Below are 25,755 nucleotides of genomic sequence, written 5' to 3' on the forward strand. Positions count from 1 at the left end.
CTGTACTTGTTCCCTTTCCCCCCCCAACTCCCCTCTCTTTTCCTCCTCCTCTCCTACTCAGTCAATGAGCCAGCAATCACTTTGCAGACAGACATCCTCTGCTCAGTCGGCCATGTTCAATCCCTAGCACCGGTGGCTGATGAGGCATTGTGGTGACGTCAAACACCGGGGCTTTTCAGGGAGCAACAGTTAACCTGTGGAGGCGCAGCTCTGCTTCCCAGGTTACAGGACTCATACTGGCAGTCTTTGTATAAAATAATGAATGTAATATGCCAAAGAGATGAAAGATAATGAGGCCAATTATTTTTTTCTTCTCACCCACTGAGGCGAGAGTGGCGAATTTATGTCAAATAGTTGGTGTATAATGACACCTAATACCACTCAAGTCTTTGTTACTGTTTGAGCTTGTGTATCATGGGGCAAAGACTTCTTCTAGAGCATAGTTTTGAATTTGTGGTGGTGGTGGTGGTGGTGGTGGGGGGGCTGACTCTACATACAAAACACCACAAACACTAAATATTAACTTAATATTGTTAGAAAGTTGGACTGTGTGGCAGATTCATAGGTTTGGATGTACTGTCTGCTTTGCTTACGCAGAGACTGTGAAATTCACCTATGCACCAAGACACACAAATACAAAAAAAAAAAAAGAACAACTGCACATCCATGCACAGTTTCACAGAGACACAACCGGTTTTTTGGTGTGTATTTGGAAGGCAGCTCGCTCAGTGTGACATTGACTCTGCAGTGCCAATTCTACACTGGGAGCTGCACTTGCTAGCTTTGCTGCCAATCCAGGTAAAGAGATTACAGACACACACAATGCAGTCTTCTGTTCCTCTGCCAAGAAGAAAACCAGCCCTTTAAGCCCGTAGAAAAAAAAAAAAAAAAAAAAAGGGCTATACACAAATTCACACAGCCTTGGCCCCGTCCTCACACAAAAACCAAGAATCCCCTTCTTCTCCAGGAACGTGGCTTCTAATGTGAGCCTTGCACAGTGGCTCCCTCGTACAAAGCAGCCTTGTGACTAAAACAATTCAGCCTCCATTTCTTTATCCCAGTCCCCAACTCTGTTGCACATTACTATTACTTGCATCATTCAAGTAAAGAAGGAATTTGGCTTACAATCAGTCACACAGTCATTATATAGCTACACTAATGGCTGCTGTCTGGTTACAAACTATTGTAAAACAATATGAAAGAAAGTTACACTGGGATTTCATCATCTTTCTTAATGGCGTAATTAAAAAGGTGAGAGAGAACGTGTGCATCACCCAAAATAGATATAGCTGCCACCTTCATGTTTTTACTTGTAGTAATAATCTAAGAACTCTCAAAAAAACTTGATGAAAACTACGGGGTTCACACCTGTCTTCAGCCGTGCAGATTTTGCAGTGCATGAATCAAACAATCACTGTAGCGGTTGCAGTTTTGACCCAATTAATCAGCTGTTTATAATTGTAAGAGAATAATTTAGCATTGGGATTGAGACGCTAATTTGCATTGTATATACTTATCTTGTTCGGATTGGAGTGGATTAGCGGTGATGATGAGAGGCAGCTCGTGATGTTAATAATAATCAGGAGGAAGTGTGTAGCTGTGCTATATCTGTGTTTCCCCTTGAAAATGTCCTGTGTGGATTATGTGTGTGGAATTATTCTACAGAGAGATGTGTTGATGAAAAGAGTGGTAATGTAGTGGAGAAGGATGGCTAATTACAGTGCGGCGGGGATGCACTTAATAAAGGATTCTTATGAACAGCAGGACAAAGTATTCATCTATCATCTACTGTCCCTTTTTGCTCACCTATTAAATCCCAATGCTTTGGTGGACGGTTGCCACTCTTTCATCACACTTTCCATCCCTTCCTCTAAAAGATGTCATTTTTCTCACCGAGGCAACACTCTCCTTGGCACCGCCGATTGTGTTTGACAGTGAAATCACATTTTAGATCATAGATCACATGTCAGCCTGTAGGATATGAGTAGGCAACCAATGGCGGAATGATTGTGACTCAGGGCTAATCCATACAGCTCGTCCTGTCATCCAGAGGTGGCACGTGAAGTCACATCCAGGGATGTGGGGAGTGACGAGTGCTATGTGTAAGTCCGTGACTGCTTTGCCTGTGGCCTCGACTTGTGTTCTGGAGCACGCACACACACGCACACGCACACGCACACGCACACACACACACACACACACACACACAGCAACCTGGAGCTCCTGCGCTGCTGAACACACCATTATTGTCAAGTGTGTGATTACAAAATGTACACATTCCTGATCTCCTCTTTTCCTGCCACAAAATGAGTGTCAGGAGAAAAAGGGAAGGTTGAAGGGGGGCGGGGTGGTGGAGATACTGCAGCAGAACATGGAACAATAGGCGCCCTCTGGCATCAACCTCTGGACAGCCCAAGCTGCTCACCAAAGACACTGAAGTCACCCACAATGAACTGCTGCAGCGGGAAGGGAGGCTTTGGAGAGTTCAATTTCCAACACAATTGGCTGTATTCTACTCCTTTAAATGCCAAGGAGATGGTGTGCAGCATGTGCCTTTGTGGGGAGCTTTGCTTACAGCGAGTGTCCTCTAGCAGGAGAGACAGAGAGAGAAAGACGAGAGAAATGGAGAGACGGCCGAAGACAGGCAGGGTGGGGAGACGGTGCGGGACAAAAATAGTGCAGACTGTGTAAAAGAAAAGGAAGAAAGAATAAGACTGAATGACTGGGAGAGATAGAGAGTGAAAGAGAGTTAAAAAAAAAAAAAAGAAGTACAGAGAAAACGAGAAGGGTAGAGAATGTCTCCTCTGGCTGTCGTTTCGCCAGCCTCACAGGGACCGTCTGAAGGACAATGCTGCTACTAGTGGAGTGTGACGTTTGTCCTCTAACCAATTCACCACAGCCCCAAAGAAAAACACACTTTCAATCAAGTGTTGATCATGCATCTCATACACGATCGACTCTTCCAAATAAAATATAATGCATTATAGTAATATGCAATATAGACTCAATGTTAAGGGGGTGAAAAAAAAAAACGTAATGGAGGAAAAATATGAAAAAAAGGCAAATAACATTCAAATGAGGTGATGTGAAGTCAGCGTGAGCAACAGCAGGCCAAACGGGATCAGCTGCTGTAATTTACACCTCCGTCACTCACTTCTTTGTTTTATGGAGTCATTTTTACCTCACGCACATCTCTATAATATCCTGTAATATCAGCACTGTATTTAATTTTCTTGTTGAAAGAAGAAAGTATTGTTTTTTTATCGTCTCACAAATGCTCGACTAAATAGAAACGTGCTTCCTGGCAGCAAGGACATTTTCTCCTTTGTGTTCCGTTACAGCAAAATTTTTTAGAATAGACTCTGGGAAGTTTAGGATGCTGTTGTGCTTTTGGCTTTAGGTCAGAGCCAATTTCAAATGTGGTTGTAATGAGAGCGATGCTGGTGTGTCTGTGTTGCATCTATGACAGCATGCTGACAGTTTGTAAAGCATTACAGGCAGTCGGTGAACTTGTGTGCTGTGGTTTTAGAAGAATTGCATTGTATAGCATTTGTTAAATAAAAAATGTGTCTCTTTTTTTTTTTTCCTATTGCGGCACTGAAGCCAATTCGGGAATTACTTTTTCATGAATCAATCTGTGAGATAAAAATACACACAGGTGGGGAATTGATTTGGACCGCAGACGGCCAGATGCCCATCACTGGATCTGTAGGCCCAGGAACTGGTTTCACTGATAATATATTCAATGTCCTTTCCTGTGTGGTCATGGGGCAGCTGAGCCATTAATATTACACAACCGCACCAATGACTCGGATGAATTATTCAAATTTTCTTATGGGTTTGTAATATTCTATGCGCTTCATCTCGGAGACCTGTTGTGTTTTTAGGACAAAAAAATAGCAAAGATCGACGGTTTCGAATTCCCACTGGAACACGATATCAAAATGCTAGTTGGAGGAAATGGCAACGGCAGAACTAACTGCACCTGCCTCCTGTCATACTCAATATAAATATGCCTGATGTCATCAGAAAAATTGCCAAGGAGGATGTTTCTCCATCATTGTCTTCATTTGAAGGGCATTTTGCTGCCCAAAGGCAAATCGCCTAACACACTCCTCGAGCGTGGCGCCCATCCTCTTTCACAGAGGGCTGGCGGTGCAGCAGACAGGGGAGATAGAGAGAGAGAGAGAGAGAGAGAGAGAGAGAGAGAGAGAGAGAGAGAGAGAGAGAGAGAGAGAGAGAGAGAGAGAGAGAGAGAGAGAGAGAGAGAGAGAGAGAGAGAAAAGAGAGAAAAAGCCTTCGTCTCAAAGCAGACCTCACACTGGGTTCTGTCACTACAGATCAAAATCCCCTCAAAGCCATAGATCACTTCCACTATAGTTCACATGTTCCACACTTAGAAACTGTTTACCAGACTCAAAGAGTTCGTCTGCACCACGTACACAGACGTACACACACATACACACACAAGGAGAGTGCACACACTTACACACAGATACAGTAGAAAAGGAAAGAGAGAGAGACAGAGAGAGAGAGAGTGAGAGCGAGAACAATGCAGACATGACAAAAAACGATACAGCTTTCCAGCCAGCTCACTTAAACATTTATCCAGGTTGAGAGGATGAGTCGCTCACTGCAAACAAATGTTTACATCTATATGGCAAAACAGCGCTCGGCCCTGGTACAGTGAGAGGGTGCGATGCCAGCGCTGCCTACAAGTGAGCTGACTGGTGTGACAAACAGAGGAGTGCCTGCTCCTTTTTCTTGTGGAAATACCTGTCAGTGCCTGTCGACTGCTCACGCACACCATGATACATACGCACATACACAGCCGGGGACACTCCGTCTCTTAAAAGTTCCTTTAAAATATACTATGTGAGGGTTCATAGGCAGTAACAGCTATCGAACGGGGCTCTGGATAAATGCCGGCCTTATAAGTGCTTGCCGGTGGTTAAATCGGGCCTGTGAGCCTGCTGTTTGGCTTAAATACACAACGCTGCATTGTGGCACAGGGAGGGAACCTGTCTTTGGAAAGTCCTCTGCTTGAGAGAGAAACGTCCCCTCATCTAAGATAAGGAGCTGATGAGAGAGAGCGATAAAGTCAGTGCTTCTCCTGGGCCTTATCTGATGCTGTTATCTGACTGCACAGCACCCACCATCTCACAATCTTTACACCCTTTAAGCACCTCTCTGAAACACTCACACCAGCGTCATCACAGACAGACACACACACACACACACACAATCTAATGCTCAAACATTCTAAACACCGAACCAGCTTATTGATTACTTTGACACGCTCCCATTGTTGAACAGATGGTACACCTAATATCATGTGAAATGGAACTGTTCTGTGTTATCTCATGGGGAAAGGACATAAAATAACTATTTTCTCACCTTTCAGAAAGAAAGAGCAAAGAAAAAAAAATGATAAAAAAGTGGAAAGGAAAAGGAGAGCAGAAGCTGTGCACTTACCTCTATGTCTGTTAGTTGTCTTATCAAACATAAGCATGGCATCATCAACCTGGAAGACAGAAGAGAAGTACTGACATTAGCTCAAGTCTAATCTTTTTGCCAAGTGCCTCACGTCACCTTCTCCCCATTGAATCACATCTCATTCTACTCACTGTAATTACTCTTAGAATATATATTCTCGCTCCTTTTTACACTTATTTCTTTCTAAGCACCTCTCTCCAACATAATCATTCTGCTGTCACAGGATTATCGTCGGGTTACCATTTCCCTTTTCTCTCAGTCGCTCTTAATTTTGATGATATAGGAATTTGAGCGATCTCAGTGGCTTTACTTATTGTCTGGATTACATGTGGCAAAAGATACGAGTGAAGAAAGTGGCAGCAGGTGAGGAAATTAACAATAATGACAAGCGGTGAGGAAAATGGAGAACTGTGCGGACAATATGTTTATTTTGATGAACACCAGTGTCCGGTCTTGGGGAGAGTGACAGATAGACACATTACACTAAGCGAGTGCGAGACAAATGGGATCCTTCCTCATCTTGCAGCCGCAGCGGCAGCAGCATCCACCATAATATCATCCCTCATCATGTCCAATAAAGCCACACACAGACAGACAGCATTTTTCCTTCACACATCTCTGAAAAACAGATCTCCAGACGCCCTCTGCTTCCTATAACTCTGAAGAAATGCTTAAAAAACAGAGTGAGACATGCTCATTTAGCCTGCGATTTTGTCTTGGGAGGGGAATAAATAAAAATAAAGAAGCGGCAGACAGAAACAAAAGAGGAGGAGGGGGGGCACTCTGCACCAGTCGTTCCCTGGTTATGGTCTCTAGGTAAGTGTAACGGTGTACCGAGGAGGCTTGATGCCGTGCAGGGGAAAAAAGATGTGCGCACAAGCATGGGTCTGTGTTTTTCATGGGAGGGTGACAAAGCTTCGGGAGGAGATGGGAAGAGACAAGAATAGGGGTCTCACTCAAGCCGAACTGTCTGATTGGATAAAGAGAAGTGCCTGGCAGCCAGGCAGACTAGCGCTGGCACACTGCTCATGCCACCCTCTTGCCACACATTTGGCACACAAGACGTTGGCACAGCTTGCAGAGCCCGGTTACTCACTGCACGGCTCACAGGCCACATGAGGCTCTCAGGCACTTTATTTTTACCTCCCCAAAATATTTCCAAATATAGCTGACACGAGTTGAAGCAACCCATGTACCTAGCATATGTAATTTTAATGAATTTCAGCCACCCATTATTACACAGCGCAGTGGATGTACAGCTTATATTGAGTGCCTATTTGTCACCTTCTGCAAAAGTACCAGAAGTAGGTGCAGCATGTGCTGAGGATCAGTGCTTACTAGGGTTAGGGTTAGGGTTAGAGATATTGCGAGACGAAAACGTGACGATATTTCTCGTCCAAGTGAATTTTGTCTCGTGAAGCTATAATTAAGGGGCGCACCAAAAAAAAAAAAAAAAAAAGACGATCGGTTTCTATCACTCATTTGCACGTCATGTCTTCTTTTATAATGTCACATGTGGATCATTAACCTTGTTACAGCTTCTACCTGCTGAGAAGATCTCAGTCAGAAGTATGAGAGGAGGAGAGGAGCAGGAGCAGGTTTACTCCAGGTCTACATTGAGAGACTGAAGTAGGAGGAGCAGCTATGGAAGCCTAATGATGCAAAATGTAAAATGAGTCACACTACCAAATTATAACACAGTTTATATTTTGTTCTACTTGTGTATTTATGTGATACAGGATTTGTGCAATTTACTATTTATACTATTATAATTTTTGATAATTGGATACTTTATTTAATTTATATTTATATATTAGAATTTTTTTCTACTCTTTATAATTTACTTTTTAGTATTTGTGATTGTATCTAATTTTTGTATTTATGGCTGTTATTTCCATAAATACCAAAATGATCCATCTATAAAATATCTATATGGGGAAACCTTTTACAGTGCTGCATACTGCATATGATAATTATATATTTAGAAAGTAGAACTCAAGTGATTCATTACAAGATGATTAGTTCAAACTAGGGCTGTTGGCGTTAATGCGTTAATCGCGATTAGATTAATGCAATCCATACATTTTTTTTTAATCACATTTTAATTTTGCAAGCCTTTTTGTCCCTTCTACTGACCCGTAGACGGCTCCTCTAGCTGTAGCGCTATGCTTTGAAGTGGCCTCCTGCAGTAAACCTACCGCGCTGATGGAAAGTAAGAGAGCTACTGGACTTTTGAACAGCTTGTTTAACTTTAAAACACTTCCAGACGGTTCAGTTGACAAGTCAAAAGTACACCCCTTGTGCTTACAGGTGGATGCTGGTGTAGAGGCGGGGCTTATAAAATCCTATACTGAGTGGTAGCTGCAGCGTTTATACAGTAGTGTTGTAAATTAGTAGCGCAGAAACAGGTTTGGCAGAGGAAAACAAAAAGATAGACATCCAAAAAGGATGCTATGGTCATGTGTTGCGGAGAGTACAGCGAGAGTAACTTACACCATCCATTAATTACCACGATTAAAAATCATCATCTTGGAAACTTGATCAGCAAAGCTAACCTGAGTCCTCAGGCACTACTAACTGAAAGTGGGAAAAGTAGTAAAAATAAGACAAATAGTCCATGATGTTAAAAAATCTAAAAGAAATGTAGAAAATGCGATGTTTCAAAAACTAAATAATGTAAAATTCTGAAGGCATGTTAGAAATGAATTGTTAAATATGGAGATTAATTCACCAGTGTTACAACTGTGGTAGTGCAGCTTTCAACTTTTGAGGCTTGCACCACTAACTGACTGCTCTCTATGTTGACACAACAAACAAAAAAAGTTTGCAGCAAAACACTGAAGTTCTGCTGCGTCTCCGGAAAACACTAAACAGGTATCTATCTGCTGACTGTACGGTGTGACAACATATGAAAGTATTGTACAAATAAACGGTTGCCGAGCAATAACGGTTAGTAATGTCACATGACCTAACCTCTTTGTCTCGCCCAGGTGATCTAATAAAGACCATGTTAAAGTGAGAGGAAGTGAGATTAATAGTGTAGAGGGTTATGATGTAATTGCAAGAATTTAAGGAGCAAAAGAGAAACTTCTGGATTAGTTTTTCTGCTGTACAGTAACTCCATTGTTACATTAGGTCATTACACTGTCCTGGAATTAAATGTAACTTAAAAAACTTAAATTAAACTTTGATCTGAGACTCCATTTTCTTCATTTTTTTTTGCTGGATTTGTGCTCATAATACCAGAAACAGTTTGTCATATATCCGCATTTGACAGTGCAAAAGCTCCACTGCTGAGCAAAGACGGAATGACATGTTTACCAACTATGGTAAACGTTTAAGTTGACAAGCGTGTCTGACAGCCTGTGATCCTTTACATGGGAGACAGAAATTTATAGCATTTGACTTCTGTCCTCTTCTAGTATCCTAGTATAATATTGGAAGAGCTGAAGGAGTCTGTGCTGCATGCATCAGTAGAAGTGTGGAAAAAATGGCCAAGCTAAGAATATTCAGTTTTCTTCGGGACTCCTCGGGATTCAATCACAACTGTTCTGACAGAGATTGATTAGTAACAATTTTGTGAAGTCTACTCTGTGATTCAGTGTCGAGATGAAACTCATCAAAATGTAAAATGATACCCACGAGCACCTGCAGATATAACGCACAACATAACACTATTTATGACATGAACACACTTCTATACTCGTAGGTAATAAGTTTGTTTTGTTACTAACTACATTCACTTAATCTGTTGTTGCTATGACAATAGACAAGTGAGCCTGAGTGTTTACTTGCACAGTATTATCAGCCATCAAGCACCATGAGCCTCACATATAGTGCAACACCACATTCAAATATTAGTAATATCGATGGTTCTGCTGCTGTAAAGCCACTTATAGCCTGAGGGTAGAAACACTGCTACTTTGTAAAATGAACTGAGCTCTATTAAAGGAAGTGTATGTATTATATAAATGTGTGAACTGTGTTGTTGTGACATTATTAGAGGAGGACCATCCTGTCAGCGAGACCCATACAACAAAGAACACAGATTCACAGTGAAGCACCGATGGGCACTTTAACAATGTGCACATCATGTGAGGGTCACACTCCAGCAGGTCATACAATACAGTCTCCCCTCTCTCCCTCATTCTGTCTCTCTCACTCACTCTCTCTCTCTCTCTTTCTCACTCTGTCTCTCTCTCTGCCACTTGCAGAGTCTATAGAACCATCTCCCGTGCTTCAGGGCTTTTCAATGTAGTTATTCAAGCAGAACACAACTGTGTGCCTCCATCTGATAGAAGGTTAAGGACCTCTTCACTGCTCACAAAAAAGCCCGCCACACAGAGGTGAGACCAGGCTCACCTCAGGGAAGAAATCTTTCTCTGTCCTCCTCCTCCTTCTCTTTCACTCTTCCTTTTCTCCTGGCTCGGTGAAAAGAAAGGTTCAAAGGATAATGGCTGTCTTATCACTATGTAAAAGGGGAATGGGAACTCCAGCGAAGTGCCTGGCCTTTTGTGACAATGAAGAAAAGAGCAAAAGTCTATTTCACTGTGGTATATGCACTGGAACAGTCCATGACCACTTAAAAAAGAGAAGGCTGCTGGGAGGCTGTCTGGAGGTGGGGAGGGGGGCAGGAGGCCGGGCAGCTCTTTAACTAAACCTACAGTAAACACATCTGAACCAAATAACCTCATCCACAAAAAAGGGAGGAGAAGGATATATGAATTGATGGCTTACCAAAAATGTAATTTTTACTCACAGTCTGTATTCAACATAAGTGTCCTTTTTCATTTGGATCCCATTATTAGCTAGAATTAGAAAACTTTACAACCTAGATGTGCATTAATGCTCTATTTTCTAACATTTATCATGTAAAATATAATAATAATTAATATATTTTTATATGGACTTACATAATCCATACACTTTTATCAAATTAAATATGACAAATAGTTTTACATGTTTAGCCTGAAAAGAGCTGACCTCACATAACTTGATCAACAAGTAGTAGCAGCTGTGAGGTTACACTAGCATTAGTAGCATTAATAGTACTAACAGAGAAAGCAGCAGTAGAAATTTTAGTGGTAGTACTGATTTATACTGCCACTGGCAGGCAGTAAAAGCTGTGGAAGTGGGCGGGTTGGGAAGTGAGTGAGAGAGTTTGAGTGGCAGGGCTAACTAATATGCTAATAAATACCATATTAGAGAGTGGGATGGCTCATGAGGTGTTGTCTCTTAAGTGTCGGGTAGAGCAATTATCAACGCTAATGCTAAGAGTTAGCACAACTAGCTGCAGCCTCCAAAGTTGGTGCTGAGGGTTAGTAGCAGTCCTGTAGTGGTTAAAGCAGCTTTGGACAGTTAACTTAGTATTTATTTTACTTGAGAAAATTTCATCACCTGCCTGTGACTGGGGGAAACAAAACTTATGTTAGCTCAATTTGGACGTTTTGTAGCTCACTTAAAGAGCAACATTTCAAGTAAAACACTTGCAGTAACACAGTTGCGACGAGGTCACCATATTTTTTATTCTATACAATTGAATTTCACCAAAGAATAACGGCATGTACAATGTTGTTTGTGCAACTACTTGAAAGTAATGGAGCTTTGTGGCAGCCCTCTGATGACTCAGACGAACCCTGTGATACTGCATAAACCTCAACACTTTTTACCTCCTATGTGCTTCGACCATGAGCCATATGGTCCCTTATTCAGGGGTGACAATTTGATGAAAACCTGAGAACGTGTGAGCTTTGCAGTTACTGCAGGAGATTCAAGTGAAAAAAAAACGGCATGTGCTCAGTCAACTAAGCAGCAACGTGACAATGGAGCCTTATATCACTCTGGTCTAACACCCTGACAAAAAAAAAAGATTTATCCTGTTCCTGTCATATAGCATGACACTTCACTCCACACCAGGTACAACCTCTTTGTCTGTATCAATACCGCCAACAAATCCATATGTTTGCACAACCTCAGAAAAATACATGATAATTCAAAAAAAAGGGTTGCTGAATGATGAATTATGTATCAAAGGACAAAGGCATCAATAAAGGCTAATGTGCTCTGTTTTTGGACAGGAAAACAGCAGAGGTGCCAGGTGACAGGGAGAGATTTAAGAGCTCTGGAAATGAATTATGACAGCGATTTAGATAGGTGTCAAATGCACATTTACATTCAGCTCACGGCTGAAGGCTAGCAAAGGAGCTTTCCTGCAATTTGGGGGTGACACTGATATAGATCATATCTGATGCCAAAAGAACGTAGACCTGAGCCACAGACAGTGACCTGGGACTGTTTGTGCCCATGCTTTTGTAGAGGCTTTGGGCAGTTTTTTTTTTTTTTTTTTTGTGCTGGCACATGGCGGAGAAGCTTTGTGTTGCTTGTATTGGCTGCAGAGCGGCTTCTTTCTCGCCTGCAACCGGTACGCTCACTGTGAACTTTACTTTTACCTATAAGTGGAAAGATTTGCACAGCATGTGTACGTGTCAGGTAATTTCGGTGTCAATGTTGGTGTCAAGGATTACTGGGATTACACTGCCAACACCAAGGCACGGTCTGTGGTATTTGCATGGAATCACTAAGCGATGCACAAAAGAGCAGATCATTTTAGAAAGCTTACAAACCACTTTTGCCAACATGTGGCCAATCCAACTTAAACAAATCCTGGTATGAATACCTGCAGTAGAAAAAAACTGTTTACCTTTTCAAAGCCAACTACTTGACTCTGGTATAATTATTGTCATCCAATTGCGCACAATGACACATCAGAATATTGTGATGTGTTATGAGATACTCACATATTTGGCATGAGATAATGATGTCAATTATCCATCAGTTATTCATTAATCAATAATAACAATTTAAGGGATAAGTAACCTGTTCAAGTACGTACTGTGGGTTTGGTGTAGTACCAGGTTGTGTCACTAGGTGTGTATCCTGACCAACTCTAAGGGTGTTTGTACAAAATGCCTTCTGAGGATGAGAAGAGAGAAGAACATCTTTCTGTGCTCACTGAGAGCTAGCTAACTTCCTTGACTGAGTAACCAGTTGGTACATTTCAGTGACACAGGCAACATAAAGTAACTGTGAAAATCCCATCAAGCTGTTCAGTGGCTGTCCAGTTTCGCTAGCTATCCGGAAGGTGATGCTAATGCCAAACTACCCGCTTCAGCTCATGCTAATGCCAAACTACCCGCTTCAGCAGGACCAGTTCAGACTGGAGAGATGTGCATCAGACAGCAGAGAGGACTGCATTTAATATGGGGCCAAAAAAGTTAAAGACAAGTGGTACTTTTTCAACAAAATCACTCCACTTATTACATGTTACACACATTTACAAAATTACTTGTGGATCAGACTGATTTATTAAAAAAAACCCCAAAAAAACAAAAACGAGGTCTATAGATGGCAAAAATAATCCCCTCACTATTAGCCGTGGCATCAGATAAATATGACCATAAATTGGCACAACCTTAAGATTCTTGATGAATTCATTTAATAACACTCACTTCTGTCCAGGATGCACTCTAGAGTAAAATCACATATTGAGTAGAGAGACCACTGTTAAACTAGAGGACCCAGTTTTAAGCCTCCTTGTTGGCAAGCATCCGTATTCTTTAAGTGTCTCTGAAGAAGTGTCTGAAAACCCTCCTTCTCCAGGAGCAGTGGTCTGTAAGCTGAACCTGCGCCTTGCTGAACCCCCTCCTCACTCTGGAGGGGGTAAAAGAGGATGAAAACTACATAAAAACCCTACAGGGATCAATGACGTATCGCATTATTATTATCATTACCATTATGACAGATAAGGTTCACGGTCAAGGAGAAAGCTCAGCTGGCACTGCCCCTTCATCAACACTCCCTTTGCAGTGTGGAGCATCTAATATTCTATTACACTGATGGCAATTAACAGAGAAATGATAGCGACCCAGTGACAATGGACAAATTTGTGACAACCCTTTCAATTGTTCTTTTGTAGAGGAAATCTATATCATTGTCTGGGAACGTTGAGCTGCAATGTGCTGCAACCACGCTTGAGCGCTTTTACAAGTGGTGGTTTAACGAGGAGCAGAGGGCAAAATTTTAGCTCCCTATAAGCTCTTGCAATTACACAGAGGGGCAAAAGGGACACTGCTCTTATGCGCGAGCCTAGATGGACGGGCTAGGATTTTTTTTTTTTTTTTCAGTTCTACAGCGGTGGCCAAACCAGCTATGTTTAATGTGGAACACAACCTCTTTCCTTCCCACAAGGAATATTCACTATTATAATGGATGAATGGCAGCCCTCACCAGAAGTGATAAAAATGCATGGCTAGATGTGAACTTATACACACACACACACACATACACACAATGAAAAGCACAGTGATGTAGAGTGAAGATGCGCTTATCTGCCTTCTGCCCTGTCTATCCCATTCTCCCTCCTTTTTCTTCCAATAAATATGTTCGCTTCAACTTTCTTTTAGCAAAACATGATTCCTCAACTGGTTTGTAACTATTACCTAATGGGCATTTCTTTTTTTGACTGTTGAAATAATACAGAGAAAAAGAAGACAGGAGGGAGAAATTTGTAACAAAGGTCCCCAGCAGAACTGAAACCAGGATTACAGTTACTACTCGAACACAAGAACGCCCCAAGCAATGCAACGTTTAAAGGATATGGCAGGCGAGTTTCAATATTTTTCTTATTGTCAACAAATCTCATGTCCAGAGCCACACTAACAATGAACTGATCCTACATGCATTGTGTGTGTGTGTGTGTGTGTTTGTGTTTGTGTGTGTGCAAAGCCTGACTTATCGTGTTCTTCTGTGCCTTAAAACCTCTGTTGTTGTCCAAAAACTATTAAAACCACATCAATGAGGTACACCGTTGCACTGGCTGACATGTGTCTTCACCCCCAAAGAGTGTGATTACTGCAACTTGTTTAGAAAGAGCTCCAAAGAGTAATAAAAGCGATATGATTGTGACTCTAAGGGGAGCGCCTACTACTACGGAAGATGCCACTGCGCATGTGCAGGATTATGGGTCTTAGAGAAATTCATATTGTAGTACAAACATATTTTAGGAATGACTGAAAATCACACACGTCAAAGTCTGACACTGCTTCTAATGCAACCCCTTCAACTTCCGTGCACCACCCTGGAGAGGTAGCCTCACAACTTGAAGACCTCTGGTACAGTGTATTGTATCTGATTTGCTATGAATGAAGCTATTGAGAATGAGCTTACTGGGTAAAGTACACAATTCATCTATTTTTTATACCTAATTACCAAAAAATGAGAACAACAGAAAAACGTGATTGTGGTGTTTTTCAGCAGCCATCTGACAGAAATTCTTGTGTACGTAATTATTAATGATATACACCATGGGCTGAATGTCAACACTTATTCCAGTAACTTTCCTTCATGTTGACATTAACAAAATGGCTTGAGAGAAACACTTGAGGAAGACAATTCCTCAAATCTGTCAGGATTACATATTTATGAGGTCCCCTGCTCAGCATCCAAGGAGGTCGCTATGGTGATACAAACTGATGTATATTCTAACAATGAACTTTGTGTGTCAAAGAATGCCTCTGAGCATTGTTGAAATGGTTAGAACAGATCCTACCACACCGCTCTGTGCAGCTAAGAGATCAGCAAATACACAATTAAAAAGGCAGTCATGCTGAGGCCACTCTAATCAATGTACTGTTACAAAGAAATGTAATGAAAGGATGATGGAGTGATGCCTTCAGGAGACTGCTATATTGTTAGGGCAGACCGTAACACTGTTGTGGCAAGACAATATTTTATTAGCTCATCTCTACGCCTGCCTAAGTCATCCTCGGAACAAAAACACAGTTTGAAAATGAATCCTATTTAGACACACTTTTCCTCTAAACAAACCATATTTCTAGTAAATACTATTTTATGGCTGCTTCACTCTGAAGTAATACCAATTATATCTTATATAATTGCATTGCTATCATCCAGGGAGTATAGTTTACCTTACATTTTTCTTACTTTGACGTAAGATTTCAATTAAGGCTGATTTTGTCTCCATCCTGCCATCTGTGTGTATATGGTAGCATTTAAAAAAAGGTTTTATCTTTCATATCAAAAAGTTTGCTCAAGACCAAGCTCTGGGTCCAAAAGGTAAAGCCAATGCATAATTGTCTTAAACCAGCATTCTTAGTAATGACCAGCAGGGGGCGACTCCACTGGTTGCAAAATAAGTTAATTGTTAATTAATTTTGGTTGCCTAAAAAAGCCTTATTAAGCATTTGGTTGTACTAAAAGGCCCTCTAAAGAGATGGCTGTTCAGTATATCCAGTGCGTACCTATTATGCATAAAATATCCTATAATTAGCAGTGTAATAAAAGCAAAAACAGTATTACACCAATTTCCACTTTTATATTCTAATACAAATATAGATACATTTTTCTGCCCCCGCCCCCCCAGTGTGGTTTCTTCAGGCTCCAAAAATTCAATATGCAGACGATCAAAATGCCAAACTCAATGCTTCAAAATGGGAGTTCACAAACTAATGGGTGGCCACATATATATATATTTTTTTTTGCAGTCTATGCTCAGGATAGATTTGAGACAAGTCTTAGAGGTGATGTATTGCTCGTTTAAAACTGTCACTTTGACCCTTTTAAATAAAACAGGAAATCATTCATAAAGGTCTTCCTTCCTATATGAATGGGGCTATAGAATGTTGTGGGGCCTAGCCTTGTGTTTGGCCTCACAGAGGCATGTCCACACAGTTGAGCTCAGTATGCTTGAGGAAGTAGGCCTTGGCCTCGTCCATCAATCCGCTTGTCTTCCTTTGCCAAGCTGCAGGGAACTACCCATTATGGAGTCATTTTATTAATAGGGCCCCTTTCCTCTCCGCCACACACTCTTGCAGAGTGCCTCCTCATTCTGTCAGAATGGAGTATGCCTGCGAGCCACCTCCATGAAACTACTGCACCAGGGCCCTCCCTCATTCTCCCATGTGAAAGCACAGGCTGGGAAATATTGTGCTTTCAAGCTAAAATAGTATTTGGAGAGGTGAGCAATCCCTAAGCCCTAGAGCAAACAGTTTAACATTGAAGACTTATTTAAAATGATGTCCTTCCTCCTGCAAAGCCAATCAGATTTCTCTTCTAGTACACACACACACACACACACACACACACACACACACACACAGAAGAAACACATTTAACAAAAATTGCCCCTTCTTCACTCCTCCATGTTAATGTAAATATAGCTGGTAGCAGCAATGACTGGAGGGCAGAAAAAGGTCAGAAGATACTATAAAATGTTTGGGGAGACTGTGTGAAAACACTAATATAGAATGAGGTCATTAATTTCCAATAATTCCCATATGCCTTTTATAATCCGGTTAATATTTAATGTGCTTATTTGGAATTAAAATATTCCGACAGTCAACATCTTCTTTAACGGTTCAGTTTTCTAGTCTTTAATGATGCTTTCTAGATTTTGATTGCAGGAGCAGTTAAAGTTTAACAGTAATATCTGCTGACTGACACATGAAGGTGCCACCAATCCTCTTCATGAACCCCCTTAGATACATATCCCAGTTATTCTGAGGCGCAAAGCAGCTCCATAAAACATCGATCATAAACGGCTTCTACATGGAATCAAATGTTTGTTTAATTACCTGCTTGCTCGGGGAATGGCTTACTCAGTATTTAGAGGCTTTCCAACTTTTAGCTCTAGTCAGAATCAATGTGCAGAAAATAAGCGTTGTGGGGGAGTCAGTAGACATGCCTCAGTAATTCACAGAAAAACTGTCTTAGAAAGTTTTCAGCCAGTTCACTGCTCACTCATCCATCCATCCATCCATCTCTCCATCTTTTAGCCTTCATTTAATTGTCTTGAGAACTTGTGGTGAAATGAATACCAATAACTATGCTATAAAACTATGGATCCTACATATTAAGACAAAAAGGGATACAACTAAATGCACTCATTCATTTACTATTGCTTATTAAAAATGTAAATGTAATGTAATTATCAATACTAATGGTTACTAATACAAGTTCTATTTGTTACAATAATCATAGTTTTTCCGTTTTTTTTTAAATGACAATATTACATACATACTATTATACAGTTTCCCACACCATGTCAAAAATATGTTGGTACTGCAATATGGTTTTCCAAATAAACAGCTCCATCATACTCACTGTTTTTTTAAAAGATGTCTGCTAATAATGCTGAGCGCACGCAGACACCCAGGAAATCCATGCAGCCTCAGCAAATATGGAACATTTCAGTCACATATTTGGTAACGTCAGGAACTAACAAACATGTTCAGATCCAGTCAGCTTACTAATGAAAGAGAAATCCCTGTATCCCATAGTAAAATATGTATGCCATCTGTTTGTGAAATACTGGCTTAACTTGATTTTTCAAGGGACTGAAAATTAACCTAGTCTGGAGAAAGGCAAGCCATTCTCTGTGAAGTAGTGTCACTGCTCTTTTACACAAGCTGTCTCAGAGATGGCCTTGAGTTGAGTAGGTCGATTTCAGCTCTCTTTGTTGGCGGTGAGAAATACTCAGGAATGTAAAGGGCTCCTACTGCACCCTTTTGCTGGAGTTTTAACAAAATGACACGGCTAGGGATGCCTTTGAATAACCATCTAGAAAATAAAATGTAATAACAGTCTTGCCATATTCATGAATCAGTGAAGGCGCCCGATGACAGTGTGCTCTGATGTTCACAGGTCCAATGAACATAAATCTCTCTTAGGAGACAAGGTGTGTATTATGTACTTTGATATCAATAGGTGAACAAGAGGGATAAAATGAGCTCCTAGCTTGAGTTGAATAGCATTCATTTCACTCACAATGGCCACTATCCCTAATACCTGCAGTGTTTTACTTAGATTAGGCTTAAGCTTTTTTTAAAGGCCATTTCAATAATTTGACATTTCTGCCTAGAATGGGAGAGAATGGGCACTGATAAAAAAAACTTTTTTTTTTCTCCCCCTCCTTTTCATGCAAAACACTTTCATCTGTCATTTCGTGATAGCCCGTCTCTCTTTGTCAGCACAAATACGGGAGCCCCTATTTGAATATGGTTACACATCCCTCTATTTATTAAAGCTTGGATTAACATGACAGGAAGTTTTGTCTGGGGGCTCTTTAAGATGGCTCAGAGAGGCAATCTGGTGACAGTAATAGGATCCAGCTAATATACTTGACTGATGCTCCTTTCCCAGTGTTATAAAGCAGAACAATGGAAGTGGGGTTCTGGGAGTGAATACATTGTGTTTTGTGTGTGGGTGTGGGTGTGGGTGTGTGTGCATGTATGTGTGTGTATTTGGGTGACGGGGGTGCGCTAATCAGCCAGAATACCATCACTTAGCAAATATATGGGCTGAAGAAATAAAAATACTAAAAGGTCACAGAGCAATTCCATCAAGACAACTATTCTAACAATTAACTGAAAAGACAAAGGCTCTGACATTAGTGAGCTCTATAATAAATGTTTTACCCCAGTGTCTGGGAGTTTGTAGAGATTTGTTAAAGGTTGGCTTTAAAAATATACAGAAATCCTTTTCATTATCTTCTTTAACCAGCAAAGTCCTTCCTGAGTTTTTTTTTTTTTTTTTGCTCTGACGTAAGGTGCTAAGAGAATACTGGTCCTACAGTAGCAAGTGCAGGCGTTGGTTCTCTATTTATTGAGGAGATTTTAATGTAGACATTTCACTGCTTTCACTGTATTTTCTTTATGTAAATAAGGGCCTGGTTGTTACAACAAATCTATTAAAAAAACTATTATATTAAATCAATGATGGTGAAACACAATAACACTTTCTATGCAAGAGGAATACATCAAGATTTGCAGTCATGGTCTGCCTTCAATTAAAATGTAAAAAAATATAAACTAAAAAGACCCTAATGAACTGATAGGGCATCTCTGCTTATTGTTGCTTTTTTTGGATTTATTAGTTATTGTCATTTATGACTTCATGGCGTTTATTTGGCAGGCTCACAACAGCCGTCACTGTGATCCATGTTTTTTCTGACATTGTCCTGTGGTAAGATATATTGCTGTCAATATCAGTGTGTTCAGAGGGACTTGCTTATAGACATTTCCATATGTCAGAATGCTGTGGTTGGACAGTGTGTGTGTGTGTGTGTGTGTGTGTGTGTGTGTGTGTGTGTGTGTGAAAGCCGGGTTAACAGATCAAACACACATCTGTTTGAGAGATAGAGAGGAATCTGTGCTTCTCCCCCAAACCTCTCAATACTAATTAACGATCCACTGATAATGGCCAAATGCCAGCTGTCATTAGCACCCAACAAAAAACAAGTACACAGATGTATATGCACACACTCAAACACAGATGCTATGCGGTCATCTACACCAGACCACCGCAATGTTCTCTATTTCTACCCACTGCTTCCCAAGAACCTCTACCCATGAAAAAATGGAGTTAAAATCAACCTGTGTGAAGTCAAACGATAGTTTTAAAAAAATCTACATTACAGATATCAAATAGTCACCTAAAGCATGGAATTGCAATCTGATCTATACTGTGTTAGAGCTGATAGGAAGGTATGACTGTTAAACAGACTGCTGGCACTTACACTGTATGCTCAAAGACATGAGTGACAACCTCAATTCTTGAATAGACCTTTGACTTCTTCACTGATAGTGCCATTTGCATGCTCTCAAGCAGTGTGCGCAGTGAAAGCATCTGACAGCTATCTTTGATTTTATTTGGTGTAGATTCCAGCAATGCCTACACTCTAAGAAATGAAATCTTACATAGTTGGCATTTGTATTCATGATGAAACTACTGAATAAGTGCAGTTCTGACCATCAAAACAAGAAGTCTTCATAGCATTAATATAATAGTGTTAGATGTCAGGAATGAATTGTGCTAATTTGAAGCTACCTAATCAAGTTATTTAAAATGTATGCAGGTGTTGGACTGAATAAAGAGTGGCCCAATGTGCTTTCCGTACTTCTTGGCACATGTGCAGTATGTGCAGGTTAGCAGCTATTTTGTCTTGCTACAACAATCCATTGATTTGGTTTATACATCTGGTATGTAAATTATTTCAAGAATATCATTTATTGATGCATTAACAACAGACTGTATTTTTGACTTTTATGTGATTGGTTGTACACTTTGATGTTAGATTTGACAAGCGTGTTGTTGCTAGCTTGACTCTCAGTACTTGATGTTCCCCTGCTTGTATTTGTCTTATACAGTAAGAGAAAATCTGACAGAGGCAACAAAATATGAAATGTTACCCCAAGGTGTTTGAATAGTATTTTTTGTTATACACTCAGTGAGCACTATATTAGGAACACAATTTAATGCAATCTGCAAGGTCAATGTTGATGAATGTCACCGGAAGCTGCTTGGCATCCTCTTCATCACATTCTTCATTATAAATCCATTATAATTTTGTTATCATGTATTCTGTAATTTGTTGCTCTATTCTGTACACAAAGCATCTATTGCAAGTCTATTTTGTCCTGTGAGAGGGGTTCCTCCTCTGTTCTTCTTTCCAAGGTTTCTTCTATTGTTTTCCATTAAAGGGTTTTTTTGAAAAAAAATAAAACTGTCCCAATTCAAACCAAGAAGCCAAGTACAGAGGACACTGTATTAGAGACTGTAGAGAACTGTAAAGCTCAAATTTGTGATTTATAATATGTGCTATATAAATAAAATTGACTTGAATCCAATACAACAGTTCTATGTATATTATTGAGGTTGTGTAGTGTACTATACTATAATATTATTATTATTTTTTAAAGATTTTGTTGGCATAGACACCTTTATTTAACAGTAGACCGACAGGAAACATGGGAGTGAGAGGGGGGTGTGACATGCAGCAAAGGACCTCCGATCGGGATTCGAACCGGGGTCGGCTACGTATATGGCATGCGCTCTAACCACTCCACCACCTGCGCGCCCAATATTATTATTATTAACTAAGTTCCCTAACCTCTTCTTTGGAAACTCAGCAACTTTTTAATATGGTCCCTTGTGATTAGTTGATGACATTTAGGATGAAAAAATTGTCAGCACCATGTTTAATATGAAAATGGTATAGTCTGTGTAGTTGTGTGTAGACTGTAAAGGTTTGTTCATGTCAGAATCCCAGCACTGAAAATCATCAGGGATATGCCTGACGCCCTCATAAAGGAGGACTTGATAATATCATATCATGTCATATAATCACAGAATATGAACCATAGCCGAACCAAACATCCCTGATGTTAATCATGACAACGTAGATATGTACTGAATGGGACATTTTATACTGTAAGAAATAACATGTTTAAATATATATATTACATTTGCTCGAACATCATTGTGTGGCTTCCATGCTCACACTTGCAAAGAGTGTTTTGCACGATGGGTCTTGAATAACTGTAGATGTGCTGAAATGTCCGCTTGTGGAATTAAGTCTGTGTTCCTGCTTCTTTGCAAATTTTATTCTTGTCCACTGCCTACAGCTAAAACATGTCTTTGGAATTTCTGCACTATTTGTTACTATACTAGACTAGACTAGACTAAACTAGACTAGATCAGCTGGGCCCTTTTTTAAGCAGGGTCTAGTAAGACCTATTACTACTTATGTCCATTGTATTTGTTGACTGTTCAAATACTGTGTTGTCTTAATGTCTCAGTGTGCTTTGGGAACTTTAAGACAGAACAGCATGACTTTACCAACAAAATACCAGAAGACAGAATATAAATCTATTCTAATCATCTAAATAATCTCAGCCCTATATTTAAGATGTGCAGTTTCTAATGTGTTATGATTTACTGATATTTCTGTTATGTCGCTGCAATGGAGCATTTTTACATATTGGACTAAACAAGAGATCTCTAAACACATAAGATTTATCTTGTTTTAATGATTTTGTCATCCATCAAGTAAAACTGCCAAACATTTGCCATAATTTGTTACTCATAGCAGTTGCCTGTTTTCATATCACTGTAAACTGAGTTCCCGTCCATTTTGGACTGCTGGCTTGGCAGAAATAACAACTCTAGTTTTTCAGTTGTGAGCATTGGCTGATGTTTGAATGATCAACAATTGGGCTCTGGTAATTCTTGATTTTTAGATAAATATTCCAGGCAATGCCCTAGAGTATCAATTATTAGTTAATTTCTTTTTTTTATTATTATTTATGCATTTCTTTGTATATTTTCATTTATTTTAAGTATTATTTGACCTTAAGAGCCAAATGGTACAACATGGTAAGCAATCCCTCCCCTGGTTTTATAATGTTTCGTGACAGATATAATGATTTAATTTTTCTGAAGCATATTTCTCAACCTTTTCTGAGCTGACACTTCAATAAAATGAAGTAAGTTGTATGTATTTCACTCAGTCAGACTGATGGAGCATGCAATGTTCAGTTTAATAAAACCAACAAAATCCAACACTGACAACTCAGCTGTAGTATATATATTTAGCATAGCTGTGTTTAGTGAATCAAACCTAAATGTCTCAACTAAATTCAACATTACTGTGTCAACTTAATACCACATAACTGCATGATATAGCATTTAATTAATACACTTTGGTGAGATTTGCTTGACAGTAATTAGTCATGATCAATTCTCTGTTCTTTTTCTCATTTATTCAACTTAGTTATGTGGGACTGGTTGACATAGCTAAATTAATCAAATGTAACATTTCATTTCTTACAGTGTGTATCTAAAATAATATTCCACCCACTCTCTCTATCTTTTATGGGATTTCTACCTCCCTGTATCTGTCACTCTCTGCCTTGGTGACAGGGTCAGATAGAGAGAGCAAAGTGGTGAGAGGTGAGACAGTGTGAGCAGATGAGGGTCTTCCCGTATGGAGGCCCCCAGCATGACACCCATCCCAACCACCCAGACAGCCACCAGTTGGTCCGACTAATGCCACCCACACTGGCTCCAGCTGGGAGTCCAGAAGCTACATGGAGGCAAGAAGCTACAAGACCACCAGGAAGAGATTGATATTTCAGCCCTGCTGTTGGTATTCAAAGATAGCTGTCATTAACGTCCATTAAAATTCTCTAAACAAAATAATCAGGGTTATACAGAGTGCATACCAAACTGGCAATCATGTTAGCTTCATATTTTTCTATGGTGTGATATTTTGATGCCTGTTGTACTGCGTTTGATACGCATTTGTATTTACAAATGACAACAGCTTCAGGGAATACATCAACCTAAAATTCTTCCTTGAAAACCAGACTGGAGCCTTGTCTTGTCTCGTGTCTCCTCCTCTCTCCCAGTGCAGACTGCCTGCCTGCCGCCATCTCACGACAGCATCTCTCCATCTTTCACAGCCCTCTGATCTCTGTGTCAACAGGCGACACCAGCAGCTCACACTAACTCAGCATGCATCAGCCCATGTGCAAGGCAAACCGTCTACAAATGCATTTAGCATAGACTTTGGGTATAATTAATAGTACGGTTAGCAAATACTGTAAGTGCTGATGTCTTTACACCTGACAAAGTACCCCTCAAAAGATGCCTTTTCTTTGCAATAAAGACAGCTAGTGAACCCTTATACAGATATTCTCCATTACGCTGGGAATTTGTGAGCAGCAGGTAGGAAATCAAAGCTGCTGCTGACAGACTCAGCAAACACCAAGATTTATTCAACTCATCAAGAATTGTCGCAATGTTTTCTCAGTGGCCTTCTATCTTGGTTTGCACCTATCCTGATGGGGGTTTATTAGTTTTCAGAGGGGCCAGGTGGGAGGCTCCGTGGTTGTTCAGCTTAGGTCCAAACTTATACAGAGGTTGTGATGACAGGATCCAAAGCACTCTGTGGTTACTCAGTGGAATTCAAATGCCAATCCCCCTTGCCCAGCGCCATCTCCTCTCTCTCTCTCTCTCTCTCTCTCTCTCTCTCTCTCTCGTTTGTCATCTCTCCCTCTCTCTTCCCTCCCCTCTCCCCCAGTGTTTGTCAGGGTTGGTGATTAGCTGTCACCCTCTGCAGAAGCAGATAACACCCCACACAGCCTGTTTCCCCTCTGGGAGCATGCACACACGTAAAACAGGAAAACACACAAATACACAAGTGTGTGCACATGCATGCGAACTAAAGACACTTAAATGCAGTGAAACAAGGGGGTAATACTAGGTCTGAAAAGTGAAACCAATGATGAAGTGCCTAAAACCTGCATTCTTTCTAATGGCCAGCAGGGGGCGGGTCCACTTGCTCCAAAAAGAAGTCTGATTGAGTGGAAGTCTATGAAAAAATGATCCTACTTCACACTTGATTTATTAGCATCCCAATTAATTTTGCAGTTAATGTGAATTACAGATGCATCTTGCTAACCAAGATAGCTAGCTGGCACTAGTGTAGGGTTAGCTCCACTTGCTTGTCCAAATATGGTCACTCCTGGCTCTGGCTAAAAAATTAAAAAAAAAAACAATATGGTGATGGCCAACTGCAAAACTCATGGCTTGTAAACAGTAGTCTGCAAACTATAGACATCATGGTGGCTACGTCCTTTATTTTCATACAGTATATGGGTCAAACTAGTATAGTTGATAGCATTCCTGAACAGTAAGGGATACAGATTGTGGTTAATAACTGGGCCTGGAAAAATCTGGATGCGGCTGAGTTGTTTTAAGCTAAGATATGTATGAAAATAATATTGGGGTGAAAAAGACTGCCTACTACTCATATACAATACCACAGGCATATTAATGAGCCAGTCAGATGAATGGCTATCTATGTATGAAATAACACCATAACAAATCCATCTTAGCATAACCCTCATTATGAGAGTAGCTACAAACACAAATTGAAGAATGACTATGTTACAAATATAACATGCCATGGCTGGGCAGAAAAACTTAGGGCACTGTTTGAATCTTATTGATTTTGATGAATGTTGTCTACATCCGATGGGCAACAGGTCCAAACTTTTAGCAATGGATAACTACAGTTTCCTAACAAATTTCTGGTTCCTGTAAATATGGAACCGGCTCCAATTGAGAACTGTTTTTTGTGACTAATAATGTGTACAAGAAACTTAAAAACATGGTGGCAGGGAACAAAGCCACAAATATAAAATATGTTCTTCAGTTAATCCTTTTTTCATAATCTTTTCATTACACTTTGATGTACTTGTGTCAGAATGTTCTTTGACTAAAAAGCCAAATGGCTCATCAGAAGCTTTCATAAAGTCAACGTATTCAGGTAAAACATGAACCCACTAAAATGATCAGTCTCAGACCTATAAGCTTGATGGGAAACAAAAACAGCCA

At 40.2% G+C, this 25,755-nt stretch overlaps 1 protein-coding gene across 6 annotated transcripts in view; it reads right to left on the reverse strand.

The window, feature by feature from the left end:
* The window catches only part of msi2b (musashi RNA-binding protein 2b), a 244,153-nt gene that overhangs the window by 97,687 nt on the left and 120,711 nt on the right, over positions 1–25,755 (reverse strand). For all 6 annotated transcript variants that reach the window (XM_053332283.1, XM_053332282.1, XM_053332280.1 and 3 more), the window contains exon 7: positions 5,476–5,524. In XM_053332283.1, the coding sequence (XP_053188258.1) occupies positions 5,476–5,524 (49 nt within the window). The remainder of the gene's footprint in view (positions 1–5,475; positions 5,525–25,755) is intronic.

The sequence above is a fragment of the Scomber japonicus genome, chromosome 13 (assembly GCF_027409825.1).
Source record: "Scomber japonicus isolate fScoJap1 chromosome 13, fScoJap1.pri, whole genome shotgun sequence".
Classification (NCBI taxonomy): Eukaryota; Metazoa; Chordata; class Actinopteri; order Scombriformes; family Scombridae; genus Scomber; species Scomber japonicus.